The 22,871-nt window shown below is 40.4% G+C and overlaps 1 protein-coding gene across 5 annotated transcripts in view; it reads left to right on the forward strand.

Moving 5' to 3' along the window:
• LOC117759243 (protein diaphanous homolog 3-like) overlaps positions 1–22,070 on the forward strand; it is a 153,625-nt gene extending 131,555 nt beyond the window's left edge. For 4 of the 5 annotated variants that reach the window (XM_034581280.1, XM_034581284.1, XM_034581283.1 and 1 more), the window contains one exon: positions 20,447–22,070. In XM_034581280.1, the coding sequence (XP_034437171.1) occupies positions 20,447–20,814 (368 nt within the window). In that variant the 3' untranslated portion in view covers positions 20,815–22,070. The remainder of the gene's footprint in view (positions 1–20,446) is intronic. The other variant, XM_034581281.1, reaches the window with a different exon arrangement.
• The last annotated feature ends 801 nt before the right edge of the window (positions 22,071–22,871 follow it).

A 22,871-nucleotide genomic window follows, 5' to 3' on the forward strand; every position in this document is an offset into this window, starting at 1 on the left:
AACTTGTAAAGTCATCACCTGTTTTTTTTTCTGTCTGGGACAATGTCCTCAGAGACACTATTCAGAGTTGATTTGCCTGTTGTGTGTTTTAATATCTATAAGCACAGTTTGGACACCAATCCCTCATGGAGAAGCTTTCATAAAGGGGTACTGAATTCATATCTTTTGTACTGTTTCTTTTGATCCACAATTGAATGAAAGGTTCATTTCCACCCTTCAGTCAGTTCTGTTTATGATTAGCTCACTACTGGGTTTGCATCATGCTCTCATTCAAGATGTTGCAACAGTGTGATAAGGGCTGTTCATCCTCAGGAAATGTTCTCATCATATCAATGTGCGGATATCAAGGACCAACACATTAACACATTTTTAGAATATCAAGTAAATAATAATGAATTGTGCAGGAAAAACCCTTGAACATGTGTTGGTGTGAGAAAAACTTCAAGAGAAATGTATTTAACCACAGCCAGCCACTAGGGAGAGATAGAGATGCTTCGGCTTCACTGTTGGAGAGCTGTCATGTCGTCCATCTTTCTATACAGCATGTAGTTGAAAATCAGGGATATAATAACCAATTAATGAGGTTGAGGGTTGTTTTTATTCCTTCTCGTTCCTCTGTCTTCTGCCGTCTGAGGACTGGAGCTCACACTGCCACCATTTGCACCAATCTTACATTGACAAGCAGTGTACTGGCTGACACAAGTTTGTGATTTCTCAATGAGAATTAGATTCAGCCCGGGTTGTGTTATGTCAACACCCTGATGACAAACTACATAAATACGGGGGATCATCCATCACACACAAACACACACTCTGACCAATATTGTCCCAATGCCCTGAAGGCAGAAGCTTTGTATGTGTTTATGGCCTTAAGTGCTGTTGACAGGTGAAAATAAATCCCACTCTCCTTGCCTGGGCTTTTTCTGGTTTTGTAGTTTTTCCCTCTTCTCTCCTCTCCCGGTCATCTGTTTCAAACCTTTTAGCTTGTTCATTGTATCCTCGTTGTGTATTCATGCTCTCTCCTTGTGCACCCTACTGTTTTTCATGTATTCCTTTTGTACGTGTTGTGTAAAATCATTCCTCACCACTGTCACTATGTTGAGCGGGATGATAAATGAATACAAATTTGCAGGAAATCAGCTGGCCCTGGCTATATCCTTTACCTCTATAGGCTTAATAATGTATGCCATTATTCAAATTGTGGCTCCTCTGATTTAAAAACATCTGGTATAAAACAATCTACTGTGCATCCCTTCAACCAGTTCTTCACCTCCCATCTAGCTATTAGTAGTCCACAAGGTACGTGATGAGGAATTAATGTTCTGCTCCTTGTTCCGAGTGTACACAGATGCCAAAGCCTCTGCCACAAAGGTGTTTTGTCCGCTTGTCACAGAAACGCCTTCTGCGTGACAGGAAGGGGGTGAGGGAAGCGGGGAGGAGGAGTAGTAACAAGGTAGATGTTGTCAGGATTCGTCACAGTCCTCCAGTAGAAAATCCCACCAGCATTTTGAATCAGGAGTCACAGAGGAGGAGACATTAGCATGACGAGCGTATGCGCCAGTCTCTGTGTCTTGGGGCCTTCTTGCTAATACACGTGCACAGCAAACCGTTCAAATGATCAAATTACAATAACATCCAGGTAGCTGAGTTGAAAGGATTCGTAAGCCTGAGCTGCGGACCAGTCACCACTTGTCATGTTCCTGTTGCTATGGTGAGCAGAAAAATTGATTTATGTAGTAGGACGTACGTGAGTTTGTGTACACGCCTGCAATAATTATCACATCTTACATTTATATTTACACGTGTGATCAGTTGGTATTAGTCATGCCTTGCCACATGTCAGGGATATGTGATGGTGATGGAGGGAAAAAAGAATAAAGGCAATTCTTTACTCTAGCCCTCCATTTTCTTTTGGCTTTGTTTTCTTCTCTGTGTCCTCAGTGCTTTATCCACAGCAGTGACTGTGTACATGCTGAGTGGGAAACATGAGCTTTACAAAGATCATCTCTCTCTGTCCACCCACCTATAGCAATGAAGCTTTAGTAGTCACCATCCAGCACCACAAAGCAGCCTGTTGCAGTAGGTGTTAGTGTTGATTGCACCAGTTCTGCTCCAGATACATCTCTTTGTAAGGCTGTGTGTGTGTGTCTGCACTCTGCTGAGTATCAGAATAGACCTTGGTGATTACAACCAGTTTCATTCAGATATCTGTAGCTTTTCCCTTAATGAGGGAGAGATATGGAAAGAGCGATCTCATTTGTGAAGCCTCCAACATCATAATCAGTGAGGTCTGTAATCAAAAATAGTGTCAGTGCTAAAATTATTTCATAATCTTCTCAGTCATTTTGTTGTGATTAACTCATTCACACATAGTGAAGTGAAGTATCTCGTTATTTGCATGTAGTGATTTTTTTTTATTATTTTTGTTTGAGTAATTATTTTTTGTATGTGCATCTAAAATCTAACAGAAATGTTAAGATTCACGTGATATGTTTAGCAAAAACGATACAGGATTTTCTTTTAACCAGTGCTGACTCTAATTTTAGGTAATTCAAATTTCCAATGTAGATTTTTCGACTGAGTCATACAGTGGGGTTTAAAAAATCTGAGACTTAATTGAAAATCTCCAATAATTTCAACTTTTCTTACACACTGGACCTTTAAGAATCTGCAAAATGTCTGTAGATCAGTAATAAAACGTCCAAAATGTCAGCTTTTATCATTTTACTGAAGCATACATTCAGATGAATGATTTTTTTAAATAAACAAGGTTTTGCCTTAAGTGCCCCCCCCAAACACACACACACACACACACACACACACGCACACACGCACACACACACACACACACACATAAAATGCATCTGTCATGCTCCAACTTTTAGCTCTTTGGTAACTCAGCTACCTCAGATCATTAGCCACCTGCCAACATACTTGTTTCCCTTAATCGAAACATTCTCTGGCCCGATGCACAAAGTGTTAATTGTATTAACAAGTAACTATATTAAAACATTAATTAATTCTGCACTTTTTCTCTACACAATTGTCCAGTCTTTCTCACATGCTCTTAAAGAAAAATCCCTATAGCCAGTATAAATGTGTCACTATTGTTATTAGCTTTTTTCTTTGTTTGCCATTCTGGTGAATTTGGCATTATGTTAGCATAATTATTAACTCAAGTAAAAGAGTTTTTTATCATCACCCATCTAAAGCTGCAAAACAAGATTGTGGTTGCAGACCGGTGCTAAATGTGGGTATGCCATACACCAGGATTAAACCCAAGGATCTTACCAAATATGTAGTCTGGTTCTTCTCCTGTTATCTTCCTTCTTGGTTTAGAGATGTCTGATTATGTCCAGACTCGAGCAATTCCAATAACAATGTAAGCTTGGCCTCCTCGCCAAGTGGTTTGGCAGATATGAAGTCAGTGCAAACAAAACCTGATTTGTGCACGCCCAGAGCCTTAGACTAGCATCGCTGAAGTGACTGCTGTAATTGCAGTCGTGGATGTGTTTCCAGCCTGGTTCCAGGCTAACTTTTGCCTATACTTTGTTGTGACTTTTGTGTACTTTCTCTCTCTCTCTCTCTCTCTCTCTGTCGCTCGCTCTCTCTCTCTCTCTCTCTCCCCCACATGTAGTCTTTTCATTACTTTAACTCTTGTACATAGTCTGTTTACTGCATTTGCATATGTGGGAGGCATTGCTTATTTCAGGAATCTTGCCTTCAGATGATTTTCTTGACTGTGATGAGGGGTGTCTGCCTGTGGATTGATACATTTCAGTTAACTGGTAGACAAAATACAACTCAGAAGGAAGACTATGCTCATGGGTTTGCAATCGACATTGACAAAGTCTCAACGAAGTCATTATCTCGGCTGAATGAACGTTTTACCTTGCCAAGAATTAAATGAGTTGAGTGGTGGGTGATCATTCTGTCACAGTTAGGTGTATGATTGTAAAATCTATACAGCCTACAAACAAGTTTTTGAATTTCACTTTTCAGAACCTGCATTAAGGTACTAATGAGTACTTATTACAGCCAGTGTATCTTATTTTGAAAAACATTTTGAATCGGCCACATTTACTTCCATCAGACCTTTCCTATAAGCATGTGTTGCCTGTTGTGTGATACTTGCGCTCTCTTTCCATCTGATAGCAGAAGTGTAACCAATTCCTCTGCAGTTTTGCATAATTGCTTCTGCTGGGGTCCGTTTTTACATCTATTTATGTGTCTTGTTGTTTTTACCAAGGCTGGGCAGGGCTTTCAGTGATAAATACCTCGCTTCATACCTCTGTCCTGTATCCTCATATCCTTTTGCACTAGTCATTATCCGTCATTATTGACTTTACTTATGCAAAACACATTTCCCACTGCACAAATACCTGCATTTTCTCAGTGGGTGTAGAGAGAGTTGTTTTTTTTCTGAGGTGATTATTGCTGTTGTTTTTGTGGTAAGATATGATATGTATTTTTTGCCGTTTATTAAAGTGACCTTCCTGGCTAGTCTACCTCTCTCTGCTAAATCCTAATGAGGCAGTTATAGCTGAAAGTTGCTGTCGTTTAACTAAGTTTCGGAAGCAGGCAGGAGCCACACACCCATGTACCTACAGTGCCCAGCTCTCGCCCTCTGTTTTATATCTGCTGCCTGATCAATTCCATCGACAGCACCAAAGCTTCCCTGATTATTCTCAGACAGAGGATGTTACACGCTGTCGTGGTGCGTCTTTCTGAAGTTATTTACTTGTTTGTTTCCCTCTCTGTCTTTTCTTTGTTCCTGTGTTTGTCTTGTGCAGTGTTTGCTGATTGGTGCTGTGATAATTACAAGTAGGATTGTGCCGCAGGCGCTCCTGTATGCTCTGATGTGTCACACTGAGCCATTGTTCCTTTCATTGGCTGATTAAAGAAAACAGATACATATCTAGATGTTATTTCATACATCTGGCTGCGTTGAATAAATGGCACTACTGTGCATAATGCAGCTGATTTAATATACATCTTGATCAAAGTGTGTTTTAAGGAAGTAATCAAACACAATTCGATTCAGTGCTTCCATGTTAATTTATTCTCTTCAAGTTACAAGAACCCAGTCATAGAGTCTATGTAAGAGTTGAATGTGCAGTAAAATGACAAAACTACAGAAGGGATTTCCATGAAACTTGGAATGATGGGACATGGGCCAAAAAAGAACCCATACAATTTAGCAAAATAGGTTTTTTTTTTTTTTTTGTTTTAGTTTTTTCCCACCAATTTCCTTGGGAATAAAACATATATCTTGATGAAAAAATCTGGCATATTTAGGGGACTTGGTGCAGTTTGGTTGAATTTAATGGGGACTGTTGGGACTTGGAGGGGTTATGCGCTCTACTAATTGCCATTGTAGTAATTTATGGAATACCTCTTGTTAAATGTAAGAACAAAGTGTACGATGTGAAACAGCTCTGTGTGGTGGAAACTTAATAACCCATTCAGTTGGACAATAGAGCTACATTTTCGTCCCATTTTAAAAATGGCCTCTTTGAGTCGCTCAATGCTACATGTAACGATGACGTTTTGCATAGTGTTTATGCTTACCTACAACTGTTTGCATTGTATTTACAAAATTCTAATAATATCATATAATATTCAGAGTTTGTTTCTACTTGGGATTCTGTTCAAAATCCCTGCCAATTTTACATTGCACAGGGCAGCAGAATGCAGGTTTTTTTTTTCTTTTGTGCAAGGGACAGTTAACTCATGATCTGAACTTTCACTGAGCTGATAAGACTGGCAGATACAAGGGAGAAAAACACACACACTAAAAGACATTATTACCTGCTTAAGAAAAGGTATCTGTCATATCGAGCTTTTCAGAAATGCCTGCGACGTTTCAGCTTTGTTCGGTTTCAAGCAGTTTGAATCAATGCAGCTGTATCTTAGACATTAAGCTCGGCACATTGATTCCAGTTGGTGAGTTGCAACACCTAGTGTGTCTGTGTGTGTTTACTTTGTTGTTTCATTCAAGGTTTTTAACCAGAAGAAGGCTGTAAATGTTCATTTTGAGCATAACCATGTACAAAGAAGAAAGACTAACCTACAAAACAAACACCTCCTGTTCCTTATCTGCCCCACGTGTCCCTAGGTCAAGGCTAACATGAACTAGCGAAACCAATTACTTGTGTATAAGGCTAGTATTTTGTGATTTTGTCATAGTTGATGCAGTTGCGTTTGGATCTGTGCACGTTTGTATTCATATAAAAGCTGCACTTGGTCATAGTCAAAGCTTGAACCGCGTTGAAACCCATTTGGCAGTGTTGCTCTGCCATTTACAATATTAATCTATTCTATTGTCCACACTGCTGCTGACTCTGTGGACTGTCGAGACATACAGTAGAACATGTCTGAGGGGAGCATGGATGCTATGGGCCCCGTGGGTGCTCTCAAAAGGAATGAGATGGATGACACACTTACAGTAAAGCACTGGGCTCTCCCTCAGGCCAGATCTGTTAAAGATGCTTTTGTGCATAACCATCAATGCATGCACAGATATTACACACATGTGCTGTACCAGTGGTGGAGTAATTGTACACACTTGGACGTTAAAATACAAACTAAAATAATCATTTATTGCCTACACCTACACACAAACACACATACCTATGCACCCACACACACACTGAGGTCGCTGCTAGAGGTCCCAGGCAGCTTGTAAGTTATCCCCTAGATGTTTACTAACTGCTACTCGCTGCATAACGGAGATTCATAATTTAAATGTGTTTCTTCATCTGGAGAGGGCACACTCTTCAGTTCAGCCCTCTATTGATTAGAATCAATATTGTCCAATCTCATCAGCACAGCCGTCCTTGGTCAACTGATGTCTGTCTTGCGGTAGAATCAAGGTATGGAGATGAACTACAGCTTTCTTTGGGCAGATCCATACCTTTCGAGGTGATCAGGTTAATGCGTTCCCCTGAGCCATGATGTGTGTAACCTCCATTTTTGCCACATCATTTGTCTGCTGCATTGATTAGAGGTTCATTGAATGGAACAAGGCTGGCCAGACATCAGTTCTAAGAGCAAAATAAATCTGAAATAGGCACGCACTTGGCTGCACACACTCTGTCGCATTGCTGCGTCAATTTACTTGCGTGTGGCTTGTGTAAATACATTATTATATGTTCTCCAGAGAGTTGCGTAGACCATTGATGCATGTATTTTTAATTGCCAGGCCAGTGTGAGAGTTAGAGAAAGAGGCCCCTGGACAGAGGCTGAGCTAAGCTCAGCCAAGCTACCCTGTCACTTAATTTGTTTCCTCTCTGACTGCCTCCCTTGCTCTTTTACTCCCGTACTGTCTCTTTGTTTCTCCCTGCGTTAGTCTGAGTGGTGCGAGCTGACCTTCACTGGGACACAGCCATGATTCTAATTGCATTGATATGTCAGTGAGCTCCAATGGTTTCAGGAGAGCATAGCAATATTACCCCAAAGCCCCGTGGTGGTACCATGCGATCTTTGCTTTCTTCTCACTGATGAGTCACAGAGTCGAGTTGCTGAGAAGAAATAGACAGACCAGACACTTTACAGAGTCTGGATTTTCTCTGGGGCAACATGACACTTAGGTATTACCTAATTTGTGTGTGTTTGTGTGCATGTGTTTGTGTTTGTGTTTGTGTGCACGCACGCACGCCAAAATACGCCCAAGAGCCCCCCAGCCTATGGACTGCAGAGAAGCATGTACTGCCTGTGACATGACCCATAATTTCCTAATGGCTTGTTTTTGAAATCTAGATTTGGGCTTGCCACTGTCTTTTCTAATTAGTGAAGCCAAAAAATCAAAATTTGTCTCCACTTAAGTAGTTCACTTGTGTTCCACAGAAAAAGCCACAATCACATCTGTGTTGTACTTTGAAGCAGCTGCAGTGTAAGGTTTACGCAAACAGTTAGAAAACAAGAAAAACATGCCAGTCTTTATACTGTATGCACATGTTTTCTGTTCTCTGCTGCTCCGTTGACTTGAGTGTTTTTTCCTTGATGTATTTTGCTCACATATCTAGTTATTTGACTTTAATTTGGCAAAGTCTGTTGGGAAAATAAAAACACTAATATGTGTCCTACATTGGAGTAAAAATCTACCAATTTTATGTTAATGATATTTATTTAATGTCACCATCACTCTGCATTTCACCGCCTTGTGTTTGTTTTGATTCTAGCATGGGTTGATTTGATCTAATTTCTTTCCTGCCAACTGGTGGGTGTGTGCAGACGCTGCTGCCCACAGGTTTCTGCATATGTGTGTCAAGTTTATTCATCAAAGATAATATCTGAAATCAAGTGGAAGGATACAATTTGCATATTGTAAATTTCAATTAGTACACAAAATAAAATAAAAACAGGATAGATGATAGATGGATGGATAGATAAGTATTTGAACCTCCTTCATTTCAATAGTCTGACGTTTATTTATTATAATATTAGGCTCTTTAAGTTAAAATGTAATCATTAACTTTTTTCTCAAGAGTCACATTTATGCAATATTCTCTGATAAAACACACTGTGATATTTATGCTTTACTTAAAGCACTCTGAGGCAAATGCATGCTATGGATATGCTCAAATTATTGTATAATATATATATACATAGATAAATTAATGCTTAACGCTGAATTATGTTACTGTTATTTTATAGCCGGGCAAAACCTCCAGGGCTGCTATAGGCTTTGTGAAGGCGAAGCTCACAACCGCACGTACTCGCTCTCGCTGCGCTGTCCGTTTCTCACACTTTGATGAGTCCATGTTGACTTTTTCTTTCTCTAAATTAGAGTCTGGATCACTTTGATCTGACTGAGGCTGGGCTGTCAGAAGCCGGCTGCATTGCAGTCTATCTACACTAATTTAGCTGCATTTTGTCAAATCTCATATGGGTTTTCATTTTATTTTATTTTGCTCACTTTATGAAGTGAGAAGTAAGGAACCATTTTTGCATTAGAGAGGAAAACACTCTGTTCTACCTGGCCGTCTGTGTGATCACCTGAGGAGAGATGAGGCTGAAGGACGGCCGAGGGGCGAGAGTTACAGTATCAGTGAGGAGGGAGAAAAAGAGTGAGTTCTAGACAGCGAGGGAGAGAGCGGAGGAGAATGAGATAAAGGCTGCAGCAAGAAGTGTGCAGTTGTTTTAAAGAGAGAGAGAGAGAAAAAAAATCTTGTGTTGATGGAGACAGGCTGGTTACCAGATGGGTTTTGTCAGAGAGAGGGGGGAACAGAGAGGGGGAAATGGTTAAGAGATGGAGGCTGATGTGGCTGTCTGTAATGCAATATGGCAGATGCGATTTTATTTTTAGGACACAAGGCCCCAGAACGATAGGTTTTATAGGGTTTTGAGTGGGTTGATCTTTTTAAATATTCAACTTGAATGAAATATGGAGCATGACTCCGGGCTGTTTGGAATTCATAAGTCTGTTTGGCAGGAGTGGCCCTGCATATTGAGAGCTGTCAGAGTCGGCCTGAGTGTTAAACACAACCCCTCAGCTGGCAGGAGAAACAATAGCAAGAAAGAAACACCTCAGAGAAACTGCAAGAGACAAGAAGAAAGAAAAGTCCTCTGTTGGAGGTAGAACTATTTAATTACCTCCTAATATTTCAGAGAGAGGCTGATTTTATCTCTAGCATTCATGGGTGTTAATGAATGTCAAGTGGTGTTGCTTAATGTCTCTAAATGACCAACTGCGTGTTGAGTTGGTCTGTTTACAACAACAAGCCCGATTTTAAATGTTAAATGTTGTCTACACACAAGCAGCAATATAAGAACACAATCTTAATGAAACAGCTTGAAATGATTAAAAGTTTTCCTTCATATCAGCAGCTGTCTGATCAATAAGTAAACAAGATTATAATTTCCATCCAGATTTTGTCATATGAAGTCAACTGAATTGGTTTAATATGATGTGTACAGTTAAACATTGTGTTAGACGATGGCATCGGGGGTGGGGTTTGGAGTGGAGAAAATCTGCAGCTTTTTTTTTTGCCATCGCTGGTTAGAATAACAAACATGCTGGTGATTCGTCGTATGAGCTGTAACTAACTGACTTGATGATGAGCTTAACTGAAACTCGTCCGCTGTCACTGTGCGTGCTCTGTGCACGCCTCTGTCCGTACTTGTCAAAGAGAGTTTGTAAGAGGAGAGACTTGCCGCTCTGTAACGCCGCCGCAACGCGAGTGACTTCATTCGTCACTGTCGGGTGGGGCGTTCTGCAGAATTAACTTTCATATCATTTGGTATCAGGAAAATAAGTTTACAGATTTCTTTTTTTTTGGAACCATGACTTCTAGTGTTTGGAACAAGAAGCTCAGAAAAATAAAGTGTCTGAGACTAACTGGTCTGCAGCAGTGATTTTCAGTGTGTCACACACAATGGCTATTTAGGGATTGGACTCATTAATTGTAGATACACAGAAAGGAGCCAAAAAACTTGATAACAAGAAATGTAGATTGCGTTTACTGTAAATTATACAAATCCACTACTGACATTCTGCACCATTGCATTTGCACATAGTATTTATTTTTCTTTTGTTAGCTTTTTTGTAGTCTCATTTTGCTGTATGTCTTGTGCAATTAAGACAATTGGCAATTGTGCATAAATTCCTAGTATTTGTAGACATACATGGCAAATACAGCTGATTCAGATTTTGTGTTTTCAGTTCTGCATTGCACAAGAATTCATCAGAAATATGATGACTTAAATGCGTTATGTATACAGATGGATTATGGTTGTTGTTGGCTGGGTGTTCTGTAGTCTGCCAGAGTCTGCAGAAGACAGAAGCTGTCACATAACTTTCTTTTGAGTCAGTCCATGCGACTGACTGATTGCAAGCAAACAGAAGAATGTGCGCTCTTGTCCGCCTGTCTATCCGTGAATACATTTGCGAGTCTGTTTCAGCTTCATGTCTGGAGGCGTGTGAAGGATCAATATTTTCCTCTCCAGGTGTGACAGGTGTACACCCCTTGAGAAAGCAGTGATAGAAACCCTTAGTTAGTTTGAAGCCACTTAGGGGAAATACATATGCATTAGACTAAGACTGCTGGGGATATTTACCAGAAGTAACCACACAAAAAACAACAGGTAGCAGAGCCTGAAACCGAGACATGTTTAATTCATGCCAGAGGCAGCGGCGTATACTGTGTACACCTGTAACAGTGAAAAGGCTGGTGCTTATTAAAAAAAAAGACATTGTGTCTATCTATGTGTGTGTTTACTTCTCTGCAGTGATGTGTGTCTGTCAGGTTGTCTCGCTGTGTTTGTGTCTGATGTCTGCTTTTATGTGTGTGCGATTGTGTGTGGAAGACAGAGAAACGCAGACCCCCATGCAGGACGTGCTGCTGTCCCTGTATGAGGAAACATTCTCAGTCCATTACCCTGCATGTTGCTATAATGAGAGTAAAGTAGGAGTAAGAGCCCAGGTTACTAAAACCATCTGCCAGGTGTATTTTCCCTTTGTTATACAGGCAGACAGGTTTGTTTATGTAGTAGTAGATGATATTTTGCATGCTTTCCCACATTGTGTTACAAATTGCATATTTGTGTTATCGCGGGCTGTGGTCTAAAAATACAGCAAGTCTTTAGGTAAATGAATAAAATTTAACAACTTACAGAGATAGTAATAGATAGTAAAAACTAAAAGGCTTGAAATGGGTAATTTACAACACTAAACATCATGTTGTTGTTGTTGTTGTTTTTTCCTCTGGAGCTATTTTCATTATGTGGCAGTGCAGTTGAAAGTGTGGAAAGTCATTATTTCTGCAAGATGTTATTTCTAAGCTGGTAACAAACATTAATTTAACTTTATTCCTTTTCCCCTCAAAGCCACAGTTAGGCCAGTAGTGTGAATATATCTGTGTTCTATATGTTACACAAAGAATAGTCCAACAAATAATGGATTTTTAAGGCTAATAGAATAAACAACCAATTATCTCTGTGTATATATATATATAATGAATATATCTTAAGATTGTATACAAACGTGGAAATAGACTCCAGAAAGTGAAGCAAATGCCTGAAATGTGGAAAATACTGGTGGTGTTTTTCATCATCAATTTCTCACATTGGCAGAACGAGAGAAACAAAGTCACCATAGTCACGCCTCGTTTGATTTAACGGCCTTACAGACCATCTACGATGGCGCTGCTGTTTCTTTTTCTGCCCTTACCTCAGAATGAACAAAATAGTAACCTCCTCGAGTGTCGCCATGTTTATTGTTCACATCATGCAAATCCGGAAGTTCTATATGGTCGGATTTCTCCGGTGTTCCCTCTAGTGGTATCCTCTGGTAACACACGTAGTACATCAGCAAGTATGTGTTTCAACAGCAAGTATATCCCCGGCTTTAGCCAGCCTCACCCCAACGTCATTGTGCTTTGCCGCGCACACACACACCCAAACACACTGGCAGGCACACGGTGAGACGTACAAGTTGTTTATTCTGTTCACCTGCCCAGTGTCAACAAATATAAATTTGAACAACGCTAAATTTGGTACAAATCATCTTTTGTCTTTAGTTGAGGTTAAAGTTTTTGTACATTTTCAACATTTCTAATCACCTATTTTCGGTCTATTAAATCAATTGGGCACTGACACATTGAAGCCATTATGCTATAATGATTATATGAATAATTAGCTACATAAGATGTGACATCAGATATCCCTGTGTTTGCGCCACCAGCAACAATCAAACCTTCAATGATGTACATACTCTCTGTCTGTCAGTCACTGTTTTGTCACAACAACAATGTTGTTGATGTGCGATGCTTTGGAAAACCTCATGGAGGGGAATCTTGTGGTCAATCAAAACAGAAGCTCTGTTTATTTTAATTTAATTCTCAATAGAGCATTGTGCGCAGTGGGAGCCAGTAGTGTGCAGGGTAGAAATACTAGTGGCAGGGAACCAGGGTCACTTTTGAGGCATTGTTCGACTTACCAAGGCGTGCTAACGCAATGTCATGCTTGGCTGCAGCTCACAGTGGCAGGGGTTCACACTGAGGGGCAGAGGACTTGAGGGACAGCCAGCTCAGCTCTTTCTACGTTGCCCTTTTTGGTTTTAAGCAGTAGAACCACCACAACACCCCGACCAACTGCTTGTTGACTGGATTTTAATATTACTCAATCACGTCTGCTTATGAATTGCAGATGAAATGTGTTGTCATGTCTTTATAAGGTTGTGCTTTGTGCTTGTGCACAGACCATTGCCATGTCCAGATATTTACAGGGATGTTGACCATGGTTTTCTTTATAGGTGAGTCGTGGCCTATTAATGTCAAGGAACTGCCCCCATTTTCTCTTTTGAAATACTCTGGTTGTTATCCAGGCTTCACTTACTGTGTCCATAGATTACAGCTAAGGATGTCTTTATCACGATTTTATTGCTTTTATTTTCAGCTTATAGTTTTTGTACACTTAAAATAACAGGCAGCTTTTATTTCCTAAGCATTATAAAACCAATTAAAGTCTTTCCAATTGTGTGAGCTCTCCTCAAATAGCCCACAAGAAGTAGGGACTGAGAGGGGCCAGCACTGTTCTCATCTCCATCAGTAAATTCAATTATGTAAGTTCGAAGAGATATGTTTTGGTAATTTTCCTTCATTCTTAATTGTTTTTCCTGAAGAAATAAAATTAATTACTTATTAATAAACTTATTAAAAAAGAAATCGAAACTCGCATTATTTTATCATGTCTGACGAGAATACTTAACTCTAGAGCTGCAAATAATTGTATTACAGATATTTTATTTATTATTTGAATAACTGATTATTCGTATTATAATAGATTTCCCTTAACATACTGACAGTTCTCATCACAACATCCCAGAGCTGAATTTAATGTCAGATTATTGTATTTAGTTTTTTCACTCTCTTACACAAAGGTATTGAATCTACAACATTATAAAAAAAATGTTTAAAAAGTAAGCTGGAAGCAAATGTATTTTGGTTGATCCAATGATCAATAAAATACTTCACATCCCCAACTCCACAACCAGCTGCTGTCTTGACCTACAAAAACAACTTCCATTGGGAGCAAGATGACGTCGTACGCAACATGGAGCAAAACTAAAATAATCCAGACAGCTTCCAAATTATGTTGCTTTTGAACGAACACTATGATAAATTATTCTGTGTTTCAAAAAAGATTTGGGGTTTGTTAAATGTGGGAGGGATAGAAAATAAAATCACAGCTGAACCAGCGAAAGCAGGACGGGCTTTAGTTACTTATAACAGTGCTGGTTTGCAGACTTTACCCACAGGGATTGTTAAGTGCTCTTCCCATAAAGTAGCCACACACCTTATATTTTATCTTCTTGTCTCTTCCTATTCCTCCCTCTGTCTTTCCACCTCGCAGGTGGTCGGAGTCAATAGCAATGGGTAATAAAAGAATCTAACTCAATGTTACCTAGTTAAATCCTCACGCCTTCCTATCCGTCTCACCCTCGGGTGTCGCCGCACGACTCCACATTTCAAATCAGAGTGGCTCTGCAGATTTGTGCAATTGCAACTTCATGGCATTCAGCAGTATCGATGAATTTTCACTGGTCGCACTGTTTCCTGTACTCCATTTAAGTCTCGTCCAAATCACACTCATTGACTCCGTACCACGCCACTGTCTTGAGCTGTTTATTCCGTCTGTCTTGTCATCATCTCCTTCTTCACGCCCTTTCTTCCACTGCCGTCCTCCTTCCTTCCGCTCCTCTTTCACTTCTTGCTGCCTGTCCTTGTTTTTAATCCTGTCTGCTGCTTCTTTCTGTGCGGCGGAGAAGCTCGACAAGCTGCTCTACACGTACACACACAGTGAACTACGATGCACAAGCAAGGGACAAACCGTCAATGACTGGTGTGTTGCCAGGTAATGATATTTAATTACGCCCAGCCTAATGCACACGGGCAAACTAACAAGCTGCCTACTAGCTTTTAGCTTTTAAAAGACTCACTTGGGGACACACATTTATGACACCATACATTTTCAGCTCTCTACATGCAGCTTCCCTCTGCCTGAGCACAAACCCATCAAATGGCAGTTTTGCACAGCACTGTACTCACGCTCTCATGCTCACAGACACAAAAGGATGAGACTGTTTTGCATCTGGAGTCTGACCTCAGTGGCACTGTACAGCTGTCCAGTGGAGGGGAGGTGATTCTGAGGGTTGTTTGTTGTCTGCTTCTTGTGCCCCCCCCCCAGTCTGTTGTTGGCTCAGCCTCTCAAATGTCAGCAATTTCTGCTTTTCTCTGTCTTTTATTATGATAGAAAAGTGAATTACTGTGGGTGATTTTGAATGTTTGTTGGATAAAACATGATATTGTAGTAGAGGCCAAGTTGAACTCTGGGATTTTGTAAAGGACATTTTTCTTTGCATTTTGAAATTTATTTGAAATTATTTGAAACGCTATTTCCAAAAAACATTCTGGAAATTAGACTTGTTATTCTTGTGCTTGCATGTGCATGTGTGTGTGTATATAGGCTCTCATAATATCAGATGTTCACGACAGGATTGTCATTGCTAAAATAATTCACATTACAATTATTCCAAACTCTCAGTCAAATTTAATATTCACCTTTTTTTTTATAAATAAAAAGCTTATAACAGAAGAACACCAAATACATGCATAAAACATCAGGTGAAAGGTAGCATCTAGTTTAATGGCGCCAAAACAAAACCTGAACAGTGCACACATGCCTCAAAAATATCTTCTCACAAAAAATCACATTAGAATAAAAATAACTTGGGCATACTTCATGCTGGAACTATGAAAATCACCATACTCCTTTGAAATCGTATCAAACACACCCGAGTGAAAATTCAGACCTCCGGACCTAACCCTTATAAGAGCTATGGACTTTTGAGCTTTGGTGTCACTTGTGTCTCAGTTATGCCAACACCAGTCTTTACTCACTTCTGAAACACTGGAAAATATACTGGAGCATTTTGAAGCCTATAAAACTATAAACCCTTCTCTGTATTCTCTCATCTGTGCTCTGCTGCCTCTCTGATGCATAACACTGAGACATCCACATTTTAACGCACAGCAAAAGAGCATTTTCTTCTACAATTTATGATATCTTAACAAAGAATCAAAACGGAACCATTAATAAATGAATCAGTAATCCAATAAATCAATGGATTGTCCCTAGTTTAACATTTTGCATAAAAAGTATATACATGGAGTAAACCTTAGGCAGTAAACTGATGTTGCACTTAAAAAAAGGGGTAAATAGTCGTCATTAGACTGAACATGCAGTGAACTGCCAACCCTGCAAGCTGTGTTGTGATATATGGCGGCTGTAGAAGTCTGTGTTTGATCTTACTAACTTCAACTTGTTGTGTCAGTCACTCCGCAGAGAGAATAAGTCACTTCACTTTCTGTATTTTTTTTTGCGAGTCTGCATAACTACTCTCTTCTTAAAGTGATCAAATACGGCAAACTTCATAAGAGTGGAGAGGAGAGGGGGAGTGGGAGATGAGAGGAAAGGCTCATCTGAATCTGTATTTGAAGTGGCAAATGGAAATGTGCCAAATGATCTGACAAGAGGAAAATGTGAATTCCTCTCCGCAGCTATTTGCAGGGGGAAAAAAATGACTGCTCTGTTTTCCTCATTGGACGGGGCCTTTTTACATTCCTGAAAAATGCCATCCTATCAGAAATTTATTAAACTGACATAGCTCCATCTTGAAATTCCTGACTCTCAAACCATTCAGAGCAGTGATTAGTCTGTTTTTGTTTGAGAATTTGCTTGTGTTATACTGCATAAGAACCCCGTGTCAGTGGCTGGTGAGCTGTGAGACAGTCTAAAGGCACATTTTACAGCAGAGCAGAGAGCGAGAAGAGACGCAACAAGCTCAGTCTGCCAGCTCTTTTATCCCTGTTTTTCTTCTCCGCTGTGCCTTCCAGCAAAGTAAAGGACAGCGGCAGACAGAGGGCTTTGATAGACCGGTAGTTTAGCAAAATCGCATTGTGTTCGTGTTTTTTCAGACATAGGAAAATACCAATCTCCAGGCTTTCTCATGTGCCGACTGTTTTGCTCCGATCTTTTAACGGCTCTTCATGTAGATGAGTTCATTGTCACCACAATGGTGGCAGGCAGCGTATCTGTAACAGTCGGGGAAAGGAAAAGACAAGCGAGCACTGCTGCAGTCTAGACTTCACTTTGTGTGTCTCTGCTGAGGCTCCCTGCCTCAGCCTGCCCGCCTGCTAACATCTTCAAACTTCAAGAGAGCCGGAGAGGGGAGGGGGGGGGGAGGGGGGGGGGGGGGGGGGGGGGGGGGGGGAGATGAGAAAAAGCTCATCTGCGTCAGTTGAAGCAGCAAATATAAGCTGAGCAAATTATCTTACACAAGGAAATGTGAACTCCTTTCTGATGCTGTTTGCAAATAGAATAGGAAAACAACTTTCTAATATTGGACAGAGGCAATTTTCCAATGGACTACTGTCACATTAGGTTGTGAAGATTACATTCTCTGTCTCTCCATATAGCTCCCGAATTCTATACATATATTTGTCAAGAATTCCAGCAGTGGAAAAAAAGTTAAAATATATATTCGTTTAAATTTGACAAACAGATGCAACATGCAAAACAAATCAGTAAAAGAGGCATGAGAACAACTCGTTCTTAAGAAAACAGCAAGATACAAGAACAAGGACGTGCTGACAGATTTGTAGCCTGCAGCCGACCTGAAGCAAGCTAACAACAAAGCCAGTGAACTTCAGCTACTTGTCTCTAACCTCCAAAGGTCAAAGGAAATAACTGAAACAATAAGTTATTTTTATTTTCAAGGACATGTAACCTTTTAGTCTTGTTCATAAAGGATGTAGATGGATGACAATGACCATGAAATTAATCAAGTAGCCTCTTGTTGCCAAAATCGAAGTGAATCTTCATCTTTCTTGGGGTCTGTCCAAAGTTTTGTTACTTTTTAATTGTTAAAGGGGAAACGGATAAATGAAATGAAAATGATAAACTGCCTGAAGTGAGTGTTGATTGTGGGTGTTCGGTGACATCAGGATTCCTACAAGGTTATAGGAGTGTGATTCTAAATTGTTGAAGCACTGTGACTACTGATGGTGAGGAAGTTATTTCAGTGGCTTTTTCATGCTGCATATTGATGTCATCGTCTGCAAACAACTTCATTAATTTACAATTACAAAACCCTTAATTTGAACAAAAGCTGAATTAGAATGTACTGATTCTTGGTGTATCTATGATATCCATATCGGATGCATATCACATATGTGCATCCATGTCGAATTGTTTCAGAGAGATGAGTGCACAGCCCTAACGTCGCAGCAGGTATTCTGTAAACGACACCAGCCTTGTCTTCAAATTCCTGATCATGAACCAGAGCAGCTATTTCCATTAAAATTCCACTTGACTCGTTCCCCTATAAAACCCTGTGTCGGTTGTTGGTTAAAGGACCAACTCTTGAGATGAGACGTGTTTTACATCTCCCAGACGTGTTTTACAACTTGGATGAAGGCGTCTGTTGAGAAGCTAGCAGGGCTTCAAAGGAAGGGGCAGCTAGGTGTCACAGGCAGAGTGAGAAGAAACTGAACTTGCCAACACTTTGATCATGTTCACCACTAAAGGGCAGAGCCCTGTTAGGAAGAAAAGAAATGCATTTTTGGATAAGAGGTCTTATTGAAGTGTGTTTTCTTTTTTTTTTATCTCTTTTTGAAGTCTAAATATTGAGGTATTACTCTGTATTTCTCTCTCTCTCTCTCTCTCTATATATATATATATATATATATATATAATTAGGATTTAATGCAGAGCAGAAAATGTTCAAATGATTAACCCTGCTAATGATCTCAGAAATAAATATTAATTTAAAGAGTTGCGTGTTTGAAATCAGACAGTACCCACTTTGCGTGTTCTCTCTTTCTCTCGTCGATGACAGAAATGGCATCAGTTTAGAATTTCCACAGAAGTGTAAACAAGATATTAAAATGCAAATTGCTGATACCACGATTGATAATTTTCCCAACATCAGCCACGAATCCGTGGGTGTGTTGTTTGTAAACGAACTGTGTGTTTGTGGATGTGATGGAGCAGAAAGGAAACAGACATGGGGGGTTAGATGACAGGTTTTTAGAGGGAGGAGAGAGGAACGGGACATGATAAGGGAGTGTGAAGCAGGAGGATCCACGGTGGGGAGTAATTGTCGGGGTTTTTTTGCGCAGCAACAAACAGGAAGAGAAAGCTGAAAGGGTGAGATAATTAGAGGAGACTTGGATTTTCAGCTGCGGTGAATGTTCAGTCACAGCAGTAAGAAAACCCACCACTCATTTCATCCTTTTAAAATACCCACTGCCTTATTTGCCTATCTAATTTTAGTGTGTGTGTGTGTCTCTGTGTGTGTATGTGTTTGCACATCCTGTATGTGGGGCCGTTGTGTTTCTTTGCTTAATTTTGAAGTCAGTTCCTTCTTGTCTGCTCTCTTTCCTCCCTTTATCCTTATTTATTTGTCAGAGGTTGTGTTCAGGGACGTTCCTTGTCATTTGTCAGCGCGGCCCATAAAACACACTGTCATGACTGACTGGCCACGCTCCAAACTCATTACCGATTGGCTGACAGAGCGGGTCGCTCTGTTCTGCTCTGCTGTGTTTGACTCCTGTTTGCCAGACATTTCAGGCTCAGGAAACTTTAAATGCGGTGGTGTCTTTCCTCGCGCCACTCCTCTCAGCCTCACGCTCAAGGTCACATGAATATGGATTCAGCCTCTCCTTCCAGCGCACACATACTGATGATGAAGTCTAAGATCTACTCAGAGGGATTATAATTCAGAACGCAGGTCTGATCTGGGCCGTCGCTCTGTTTCACTGTCGGCCTGGGTGTATGTTTTAAGTCGGGAGCCAGAGGGGTGTGGGCGGGAGGCTGAGGAGAGAGGAGAGCGGCGGACGGGCGGGTGGGTGGGTGCGGGGGAGTTGTGGGTAAGAGAAATAAGAAAGATGAAGAGGACTTCTGTACGAGCACAGAGCTCAGATGAAAAGCGGAGGAAGGAGAATGGATGATGATGGTGGAATCAGGGGAGGTGGAGCTGGGTGGGAGGGTAAAGGGAAAAAGGACTGGGAGATTGGAAAAGGGCGACATATTTGATCAGCCACATCCATTTCATCATATCGAGCTGGTTGCCAACACATTCCGCTGCAGATAATGTGTCCTCATCAACGTGTGTCTACACACTGTACGTTCTGTGTTTGTATATCCTCACTAAAGTGCTTCCTGTTACTTCCCAATGTTGTTTCATTATATCATATTTGCTGCAGTACATTTTCCATTCATTCACTTGCTTTTTTTTTTTTTTAACCTTCCTCCTACTCTCCAACTTGCATGTAATTTAATCTGTCATCTGATTAACTCCCTTGCCTCCGTTTGTCTAACGAGTCAGTAACACATCAACTTCTTCCTGTGCTCACCTCTCTCGTCTGTTTCTCACTCACAGAAAACAAGGTGCCTTTACAAAGGTCTCGCATTCGGCAGGATTTGAACCTGGGCAACATTCTGCAGGAAGCTCCACCTACCAAGGGGGCCCCTGCCGAGCCTCAGGGTCATCCATCCGCTGCCAGGTCGAGGGCCGCGGCCTGTACGGAGCCGGGCCGCAGGTACAGAAACACCCCGGGTCACGGCTACGGGCTGGACAGAGAGAGGGTGGTGGAGAGACAGACAGTTAAAGTGACTGAGAGGGAGATGTATGTCGAAGCAGAGCCTCCAGGCCTCCAGACGTCCTCCGCCGGTGCTTCAGTCAGCAGCTGCGGCAGCAACGGGGAGTCGGATGTAGAGGCTCTTCTGGCTAAACTCAGAGCCCTTTGAGGTTCACTTCTTATCTCTTAAACGACATCTACAGCATACAGCAAGTTTTTTCACACAACATACACATTAAACATGCGTTGAATGTAACCTAAAGGATTTCAGAAAATACATTTTAGTTATAAAGAGACAGTTGTAAGATTTGTCCGTCATCAACACCACCGCAGTTAATCAACATTAACAAGGGAAACAAGGACTTGTTTTTTTAAGCCTCATAAAGTTTCATTTGCATAAGGTCACTAATGCATTTGAAGACCATGTTTTACTACATGATGGATCAGAGATAAAATCTCCTTTTTCAAAAGGAAACTGTGGCAAGTGGAACACAGACGGCTGCTCACTGCTCTGTTCTCAGAGGTGATGACACAGAGAGTGATTCACCAAACATCTGATTTGATGGAAATATACAAATAACAAAGAAAATCAAAATGAACAGCCCAATAGATTCAGCAGCGTCTCTACCTGATCCTTCAAAGTGCACTGCCAAAAATGTTTGGCTCTCATTTATGTATTCTTAACAATGGGAAATATATATAATTTTCCCTGCAAGCAAAGAGACGATGTTGCTAAGCACTTTCTATGTAATCCAGAAGAATGCAATATAAAAATATATATATATCACATTCCTTTCACAATAGTATTTCCTATGAACTGCGTCTAGTATTCTTTTTAAACCTTGACCCTGTATCTTATCTTACCTTGTAGTTTATAGTTCCGTGTTATGGTTATTTTCATATGCATGTCATTAGTTATATTCAATTAAAAAGACTTTAAACTTACTGCATTTATTATTTTTGGTATTTAATTATTTTCTATATTATTCTTTCTTTTGCTCATTTTGAGTCTTTTTCATTCCTTGTGGGCGATGGGGGTGTCTTTTATATTCAAAGCGTTGATGTAATTGTTTGTATTTTGTATAAAAAAATTGTTATCTGCATCCGTACAATCAAATATATACACAAAAAAATCCATACGAGTCACAGGATGCAATATTGATGATTATAATTTGCGTTGATTTTCTTTGTGCCAGGATGTTTTGTCACTTTGTCTCGGAAACATTTCTGAGAACAAATGTGCGAGAAGGAACTAAAGGGTATAATCGTCCAGAACGTAGCACAAAAGAATCAAGTTCATCCGGCGACAGGTTGAACCGGGAATTATTCTGTTTTTGTTTCCTTACAATCCTGTTGAAATGACTCATCTGTTGTATCGTCACATATTTTAGAAACTCATTTAAAATAAAAAAAACGGAAAAAGGTGTTTGTTGTTTTTCATACATCCCAAAGACATTGGACTGAATTGAATCTACGTCAGTGTTTGTGCAACTGTTAATTTAGGTTTTCTTTTGTTTGTTTGTTTTTGTTCTTACGATGCTCACAGTCAAACGTGAGCATTACTCACAGCGTCATTGCTGAACTTTCCCTATAATAATTGTCATTGATTAAATACAGAATAAATCATCTAAATATGTTACAACCATAGACATAGAATATAAAGATGAACGACGCATCCCGACCAGATTATTTTGGATATATTTGCCACCATCTTACGCTTTTGCCCTCATTTGGAGCCAGAGTCTGCTCAGTAGTGATCGAGCTGTGGAGCTGTGGTGCTGAAGTCCGGCCAAGTTTGACTTCTTAGTTTGGTGCATGTCCCGTCCACTACCATGGAGGAGGCGATCAAGATAAATTGGTTTCACCTTTAGGGGGGGGCTGCCATGACGTCCATCTTTACAGTCGACGGTTACAACTTTGTTAACAGTTACAAATATATTCATCTTAATACGAGTTAGCAGCAGTTTATCAGCTGTAAAAAGCTGAGACTCAAAATTGATGGAAGGAAATCAACACGGGTTCAAATCGCTCAGATCCTCTGGACATTTATTCCTCTTTCGACTGTTCTCAATTTTTTCATCTACTGTTTCTTTCCACATCTGCTCGGCCACATGAGCCGGCGCGGTCCTTATGTTCCGTGTGCGGCTCAAACTTGCGTGAACATGTCTGACGCCATTGTCGTACAAACCTCACACTGCATTCACACCTTTAGTGGGAGAATATGCT

The sequence above is a fragment of the Hippoglossus hippoglossus genome, chromosome 3 (assembly GCF_009819705.1).
Source record: "Hippoglossus hippoglossus isolate fHipHip1 chromosome 3, fHipHip1.pri, whole genome shotgun sequence".
Taxonomy (NCBI): domain Eukaryota; kingdom Metazoa; phylum Chordata; class Actinopteri; order Pleuronectiformes; family Pleuronectidae; genus Hippoglossus; species Hippoglossus hippoglossus.